The 8,654-nt window shown below is 42.6% G+C and overlaps 1 protein-coding gene across 15 annotated transcripts in view; it reads left to right on the forward strand.

Moving 5' to 3' along the window:
- The first annotated feature begins 734 nt into the window (after positions 1-734).
- Positions 735-8,654, forward strand: part of Eri3 (ERI1 exoribonuclease family member 3) — a 132,714-nt gene continuing 124,794 nt past the window's right edge. For 5 of the 15 annotated variants that reach the window (XR_007352051.1, XM_015485107.2, XM_048815517.1 and 2 more), the window contains exons 1-2: positions 781-1,142; positions 3,368-3,443. Coding sequence is in view for 9 of the 15 variants with exons in the window: in XM_015485107.2 (XP_015340593.1) it covers positions 1,008-1,142; positions 3,368-3,443 (211 nt within the window). In the remaining 6 variants the exon portion in view is untranslated. Of the gene's footprint in view, positions 1,143-3,367; positions 3,444-8,654 lie in introns of those variants that run through there. The other 10 variants (XM_015485105.2, XM_048815518.1, XM_048815522.1 and 7 more) reach the window with 9 other exon arrangements.

Here is an 8,654-nt window from a genome sequence, read left to right on the forward strand (position 1 = left end):
CTGGTTGAATGTGGTGGTGTTGGTGCTGGCTCATAGCTGGATCCCTGATTGGGAAGCTGTCAACATCATCATTTGCTTATTTAAGACTGAGGTTTCCCAACTCATAAACTGGAACCCATAACTTCCCAGGCAACTGGCTTTGGTAAGAGTTCTCTCCAGGTGATTGGAGAGATTGTAGAAGCTTCCCACAGCTGCAGCCAGAAGCCTTTTCAACCCAGAAGCTTCCCTCTGAAGGGACATGAACAAGTCAGTTCCCTCCTCCCTATGCCCTTTAGAAATCTAAGCATTTTCTTCCTAATCTGTCTACCCTCCTCCCAGATCTCCCCTAGGCCCACATTCAAAAGTAGATGATAATAATTACTTGTTGAATGAATGAATCAGGAGAAAGTGTCACCTAAACAGAATGTCATTTTATGAGCCTATACTCACCTTATGCGTATATTGAAAAGTGGGGAAAAAATAGGTGTGGCACCTGAGTCGCTCTAGGGCTGAGGAAGTGTTCAGTTTTTAAAAAATCCCTTTCACTGCTCAGAAGTGACCCTCCCCTTCTCTTCTGAGTACGTGCAGTTTCAAAACTACAAGTCCCATAAGGCCGCCACCGGCAGTCACCATCTTGACATACTTTAGCGCGCATGTCGGCGGGAGAGCAAGCATTTGGGGAGAAGAAGCCCTGCCCCACTACAGCCCATTGGTCAAAGGGGCCGACGGCGGGCTCAGCGGTTGGCCACTGCGCCCGCCCATCCGTCGCGTCGGTCGGGGTCAGAGTGCGCGGAGGTGAGTCGGTGTGTTGTGGACTCGTGGTGCTGGCTGCCGCTGTTGAGGCGGCCGGGAACGGGCGGTGGGGAGCAGGCGGAGCTGGCCCTGCCTCTGCCTGGCCGGCGCCGCTGTCGGCGCGGGCCGCGCCCGCCGCGGTCAACTACCCTGAGCGCCTGCTGAGGCCGAGGGAGACGTCGGGGCCTGCACCTGGAGCAAGCCTGCCGCGCTGGCCCCGAGGAGGGGGCGTTGCCATGGCGACAGCCTCTCCCGCAGCTGATGGGGGGCGGGGGCGGCCCTGGGAAGGAGGGCTGGTCTCCTGGCCCCCTGCCCCTCCCCTTACGCTCCCCTGGACTTGGATGGGTCCGAGTTGGGGGCAACACCCTGGGGTGGGTGATGCTGAGAGCCCCCTCCCCCAGCCTAGGCCCTGGTTAATGCATGCGGGTGGCGGGTCGTGGCTTGTATAGTTTCTGCAGTTTGGGGTGCTGGCCGGTGTGCTCACCCCCGATGCATGATCTACTGAGTAGCGTTCTGGTGTAGGGGGAGCGGGGCTGGGTTTTGCCAGACAGATTGGGTGAGTTGATTAAGGGGGCTGACTCCTTACTTGGAATTACTAGAGAGGTTTGACCAGAGAGGCTAGAAACAGCAAGGAGATAGTAGAGAGAGAATATCCCCTCTCCCCCTCCCGACACATGCACACAAAATTAGCAGTTTACCTCTGTAAATTTGAAGCGATGGAAGGAGTGAATCAGGGCCTAACCTGGCTACCTTTCTGTTTGCCTTTCCTGCAAGTGGGCCAGCAACAGGTGTTTTCTTAAGACAAAAAAACATTAATTTGGATTGAGGCATAACAGTGAGTTCTTGCAAAATGTAACTTTCTTTTAAAATTTATTTATTTTTTGTTGTTGCTTCTTGTTGACTTGAAAGATGCTAGATGTGGGGGTCCCTCACTAGGTATGTGGAATTTGTTCCTACGGCTGAATTTGGCAACGAATAGTGGCCACTGTGTTTTTCTGCTAGAGGTCTCTGACCACTGGTATGGCATTTGCTCTTGTCAACATTTCATCAGTTTCCCAGCATTAGGGCAGCAAAACATGAATTTCATTGGCTAAAGACTATTCTCTGTTTTAATTATAGTAGGTTGTGATTGGATGTGGTTTTTTTTTTTTTTTTTTTTTTTCCAATCCTGTAGTACTTTGGGGATTGAAACTAGGGCTTCCCATTTGGTAAGCAAGTGCGCTATCACTGAGGTACATCCCCAGCCCTTTTTTAAGTTTTATTTTGAGATAGGGTCTTGGTAAATTTGCCCAATCTGACCTTGAGCTTGCCATTCTCCTGCCTCAGCTTCCCAAGTAGCTGGGATTAAAGGTGTGGGCCTGACCTGGTTTTCAATTGTAGAGTTGTTACCAGAAATTGACTTCATCAAATTCTGCTTTATTCTGACTTTATCATATACAGTATACCTTGTTTTAGTGGGTTCGTTCTTGGAACCTAAGTATATTATACCTGAATCCCCTACCATTTAAAAGCCAATTTATAAACAGGGACTTGGAGTGTGACTCCACTAATGTGTGTCTGTGATCTTAGTTAGAAACCTACTTGGCTGCCTTTCAGCAAGAGGTGCAGAATGGGGGAAGGGAGCTGCCAGTAAGTGATTGATAAGGTTTCCTTTATGGATTCTGTGTTGCTTCACTGGAGCTCAGAGCACTTTGGCAACTTAAGCACTCCAAATTAAAAGCTCATTAACAATTCCTGCCCAAAGATCCTGTAAATAATCAGCTAGCTAGGTCATAGAGCTTGCCTAAGAGTGCCTCCTCCAACTTGAAATTTCTAAATAAAAGTGCTTATATTCCCTTTCATTTTGAAAAGTGTTTTCTCTGTGGTGGGGTAAGTTAGTGAGTGGCCTTTTCCCCGAGGACCTGAGTAGAATGAAGTCTTAAATGTGTATAATGGTAGACAGGAATGTATTGGTTCCACTTGTGCTTCTTTGTGTAAAGGACATCACTAGCTTATAGGATCATCATGCAACTTCTGGTTCTTTGGAAAATCTGAATTAGGTGATAAATAGGATAGGTGTCCATTGATGGTTTGAGTTGGGGTTTGGTTACTTTGACTTTCTTAGAACTTGAAGCAGAATTGGAAATATCCTGAAAGTGTTTCCTGGTATTTGTGGCCATTTGCAATATGGCCTGTGGGTTTGTGGCAACTAACCCCTGCCTCAGTCCTAACCTAGCCTTAGTTCCTGAGTTTGGAATATTGTCAGCCTTACTAGTATCTCCTTGTCTAGATAGGATTCTGAAATTATCTAGTGAGCCACCACTTCATGGCCATCTTTCTCAGCCCAGGCTCAGACATTGTAAATATTTGATGTTTCTAGGAAGTAAGTCTCCTTACCAAGAAAAGGATATTACTAGAGAACATGAAATCCATCATTCCAAAAACAAATATGGTACTAATAGCTTCTGGAAGTTCTGTAGGAAACTGTTTTTCTACATAGATAGCTGTTATCCCAAAGTTTTGAGTTTAGGAATTTGAGGTGAAGTATGATCCTTAGTGGGGATTTGATCCTTTGTGTTGAAATAGACTTGTTGCAGAGATGTGTGTTTGTCCACAGCATTGGGGCTTTCCAGCTCTCACAGAACCTTCAGCATCCCCAGCTGCCAGTCTTGGCATCTTCGAAGTAAGGAGAGGTGAGAATCCTGTTGCATGGTCAAGTTTGACTTGACTTCTTTATCAGTATTTGGGCTTGGTGGGGGTGGGGGTGGGACTGGTGCAGATTGATTTTCTGTAGCTTCTTTTATTAGGCAGCATATGCTCAAAACCTATGGAAACTTCCCTAAGACTTTAAATTGAGAATTGGAATTGGGGATTCAGACTCTTGAGCTCTCTCATGATTTTTTTAATGGGCATCTCATAAACACCCTTTACTTTCAGGATGGTTGAATAGAGCTAGAATAGTCCTTTATCCTGAGAAATACATGTCTTAATACAAGAGGATGAAACACATACATTTGATTCTTTTATTTTAATATTTTTTTAGATGTTGGTTATTTTATTCATTTATTTATATGTGGTGCTGAGAATCGAACCCAGTGCCTCACATGCTAGGCAAGTGCTCTACCACTGAGCCACAACTCCAGCCCAGCCTTTGACTCTTAATGTATTTGACCAAAGCCTTTGTGATATTGGTTTAATTTGAGTTGTGTGAATAGCTTTAAGTGAATAGCTAGTCCCAACCTGTCTCCATTTTGCCAGGATCAGGGGCTTGCTAAAAAGGCAGACTCTGATGATTGTTATCTAGGGTCTTGGAGGCAGTTTGTGTAATAACTAAGGGCCAAGCAATTTGCTTGTTTCTGGAATTGTAATGGTGAACGAGACAGCCACTGTCCCTGCCACTAAAGAACTTAAAAATTCATGGGAGAGACAAATAGTAAAGAGACAGTTAGTTATACCTGAGAGTGCTCTAGTAAAGGAAGTGCAAGTTCTTTGGGAGTGCAGAAGTGTCCCTAACCCAGACTTATGTATGCAGGAACAGCTTCTTAGAGGAAGTAACCACTTCACCTAGATTTAGATGAAAACACAAGGAGCCAAGTGTCAGAGCTTTGTTGAGTTTGAGAAAGTCCAGTGTGATTTAAACAGTGCTTAGTACGCAGGGGCAGGAAAGATAAGTTGATGGCAGAGCCTTATAAACTCTTAGAATTAGACCTGGAGTTATGTGGGTGGGTTGAAAAAGATTAGAAACTGGTAAATCTTTTCTGTAAAGGACAAGATAGTAAATATTGATCCTTTGTGGTGGCTGCTTTACACAACTTGGCAGTTATGTATGAAAGCAGCCATAGACAGTTTGAAAATGAGTGAACATGGCTGTATTTCAATAAAACTTTATTTATAAAAACAGGTGGCATCTGTATTTAATATATGGACTCTAGTTTGCTGTCCCTTAAGAATAGTAGGAAGCCATTAAAAGGATTTAGGTAATAGAGTGATGTTAGTTTTGTGTTATAGAAAGTTTGCTTTAATGTCAGTGTGAAGAATGGATTGAAGGGGACAGATAATACTTGAAACAGACCAATAAGGAAGCTATGGCAGTTACATGGATAGCATTTTATATTTCCCCTTTTGTGGAAGTATTTTGGTCCTTACAATGAAGTATAACTGCATTTTTGTTTTCATGGTTATATTGGTTCTCTTCACTAACTTCTTGGTTATCCACTGTAGCTTAAAGTATGTCTGTCAAGGAATGTGTTGATAATATCAGCTCCTATTTCACAGACTAGAGTAGATAGAAGAAGGGAAAGTTGATATAGAATGAATTCAAAGATTTTGGGAACTATTTTCTTTTTCTAATTTTTTTTTTTAAGTTGTAGCTGAACACAATACCTTTATTTTATTTATTTATTTCTATGTGGTGCTGAGGATTGAACCCAGCTCCTTGCACATGCTAGGCAAGTGTTCTACCACTGAGCCACAACCCCCAGCTCTGGGAACTATTTTCTATTGAAGGAAGTATGGAATAAATAAAGCCCTGGAAGGGATATTGGTTTTAGGGTTCATGGCTTAATGTCAGTTGCTTTGAACTTACTTGAACTATACACACAGAAACTGACCCATTTTCCTAAGCTTTCTAGGGAATTGTCCTCTTTCTGTCCTACTCAGTCTCTCCTTTCCTTGCTTGCAGCAGACTGATGACCTTTTCCCAATTTTAGAAATTGTTTCCTGGTTCAGATATGATGATGTGTCAGGCACAGGAACCAAATAAAGTATTTGTTGAGTGTCTAATGAGATTATAGCACAGAGCCCTGTGTTTGCTCTTGACTTTTGTCTTCCACATTGCTAGAGGGAAGCTTGTAGGTTCCACCCCAAACCTGTAGGTTTCTTTTCTTTTTTTTTTTTTTTTTTTTGGGGGGGGGAGGGTGTTACTGGGATTGAACCCATGGGTGTTTAACCACCCAGCCCCACCCCCACCTTTTTCTTTTTTAAGTTTTGTGTTTTGAGACCGGACCTTGCTAAGTTGCTGAGGCTGACTTTGAACTTGCAATCCTCCTGTCTTAGCCTCCCGAGTTGCTAGGATTACAGGCATGTGCCACTGCACTTGGCCCAACCTATAGGCTTCTGATAGTAGTGTTTATGTGACCTTGCAAAAGTGACTTAGCTCTCTGAGCTTCACTTTCCTATCTGTAAAATGGAGATAGAGGACTTAATAGGTTGGTTAAAGGCTTTGGTAATGTATATAAAGCTGTTAGCACAGTGCCTAGATACATTTTTATTACTAATAGTATTTTACACAATGATTTTTTTTTTTTTTTAAAGCAGGAAATAGTTGACAAATACTTTAGAGTCAGCACAGTTGTCATTGTGTCCAAATGATAGAAACAGCCCTGGTGGTGAGAGCCAGCACATAGGAGGAAGTTACAACAAAAGCAAGGCACTGTCCTGCCTAATGGAAAATTTGTACACAGCAGGAGTTCCATTCAGAATCCCAGAATTTTTGGGGGGATGGACCTTAGTCTCAACACCATCAGTAAAGTGAGTTGAATGAGCAGTTTCCCAGTAAATTTCACCTGTGACTAATCATACCTCCTTATTTGTCTGGGGCCATTTATTGATATTGTCACCCTTGAGGCCCTGCATCTTTGTAAAGTGCCTCTTGAATTTTTTAGATTGCTTTTACCACCACTGCAGGAAGTTTTTCAGATAGTATTCATTTCCTTGCTACCATGTGAGGAAACTGAGGCCCATCAAGGTTAAGTGAGTTGCCCAAAGTCATACTGTGACTTACTGTTAAAGCTAGCGCACATTTGCCTCCAGATGAAATTGCGTTTGTTTATTGCTGTGATTTCTCTTTCCTTGAGTGGGAGATGTGTAGTCATTGCAGAACTGCAGTCTGATACATGCCTTGTCCATATCTTTGAGGCTTCATTTGAGTCCTACTGTATCTCTTTGGTTCGTTTGGGTTTTAATGTTTGATGACTGCTAGGACCAGACCTGTTGGGAAGCAGATCCCCTTTGGGTTGTTGTTTTTAGCCTTTTCTCCTTTGGGGACATTCCTTGGGGAGCCTTGGGTTACAAGAGATTGCTTTGATATGTTCAAAATTGTGCCTTGTGCCCCACAGCTACAGGTAAAATCAAAAGGCAGATAATTTATGGGAGTGTCAAAGCTGGCCGCTGGCACCTCGGGAGGCCATTAGTATGCCTGTTCAGACCCTCTGTGTCCTTGCAATTGATTCCTCTTTGCATGAGCCTGATTTGGGAAGCTGTAGATCTGTGGGTAGTGATTGGATGTGACAGTCCAAACACCGGTCCCTAAATTAATCCTTTTAATGGTATTCTGGCACCAAGGCAATTTCTCTTTCTCTCTCTCTCTCAACTGAGGAGGACAGAATGGGGTGGACTGGGAGAAGAATAGAAAGGAAGGAAGGAAAGAAAGAAAGAAAGAACCTTTGTTTGGTGCCTGGGTCGTGCTCTGTTTTGGCATGTTCTAATTCCAGAGCAGTGGACTTTGGGCATATTAATTCATTCAGCAAACTCATACTTAACTTTGTGCCTGACCCTGTGCTGGATACTGGGAATATAGAAATGAACAAAATGTAGTCCTTGCACCTAAGGGTCTAACTCAGTGTTTCTCAAGCTTTTAAAACTCTTTCACCATTTAGATTTAAAAAATAAATCTCGCTGGGCACAGTGTACACATCTGTAATCCCAGTGGCTAGGGAGACTGAGACAGGAGGATCACGAAATCAAAGCCAGCCTCAGCAATTTAGTGAGGCGCTAAGCAACTCAGTGAGACCCTATTTCTAAATAAAATTCAAAATAGGGCTGGGGATGTAACTCAGTAGTCGAGTGCCCCTAAATTCAATCCCTGGTACCATAAATAAACAAACAAATAAGTAAATAAATAAATCTCATGCCCTTCTTTAATGCTGTATATGAAATTTTAAAGTACATGAAGGAGTCTCAAAGTCAAGGCATTAGCATATCTGATATGCTTTCTTTTTACATAAACATGCACACATATGCCTATATATAGCTATTTTCTATTCTTAACTCCTTGAAAATTATTACTAGAAGGAAAACAGATACCTAACATAGAGAAAAGTTACAAAATAAGAATAAACTGCGTTACTGAATAATAAGCAATTAACTTTCTGATGGGTTATCAGAGCTATTAAAAGAGGGAGATTTGAACTGGGTTTTGGAGAAGGGTTGATAATTTGCCTAGTGAAAAATAGAGGGGCATTCCAATATAGAGGGAGTAGCATTTGCAAAAGTTCAGATTTGGAAAAGGAAATGTCACATTTGGGGACCTGGGCAAGAGCTGATTGTAACCTTCCTCCTGCCAGTTTCTCACTCTGTAAGGTGGGAAGATTTGCACCTCTGGAATTGTATTTGAGAAGGAGCTTTGAGTTCTCCATTGTGTTTTAATTCAAGACATCCCTTCCTGTTCCTACTTTTGTGCTCAGGGCTGTAATTTGTTTTTCTTTTTAAAATTATTATGAAATCAAATTTGGTTGATTTAGGTTTAATCACTGCCTAAGTTTGAGTTACTTCTGGTTAAAATCACACCTTACTTAAAAAGAAAAATTGGGGCTGGGGCAGTGGTAGAGTGTTGCCTAGCATGCACAAAGCCCTGGGTTCAATTCCCGGCACCAAAAAAAAAAAAAAAGTTAGATTTTTCTGGGCATGGTGGTGCACATCTGTAATCCCAGCAGTTTGGGAGTCTGAGGCAGAAGGATTGCAAATTCAAAGCCAGCCTCAGCAACTTAGTGAGGCCCTAAGAGACCTAGGGAGACCCTGTCTCATAATAAAAAGACCTGGGGATGTGGCTCAGTGGAAAAGTACCTTGGATTCAACAGCTGGTACAAAAAAAAAAAAAAAAAAAAAAAAAAAAAAAAAAAAAAAAA

Source organism: Marmota marmota, unplaced genomic scaffold, assembly GCF_001458135.2.
Source record: "Marmota marmota marmota unplaced genomic scaffold, marMar, whole genome shotgun sequence".
Classification (NCBI taxonomy): Eukaryota; Metazoa; Chordata; class Mammalia; order Rodentia; family Sciuridae; genus Marmota; species Marmota marmota.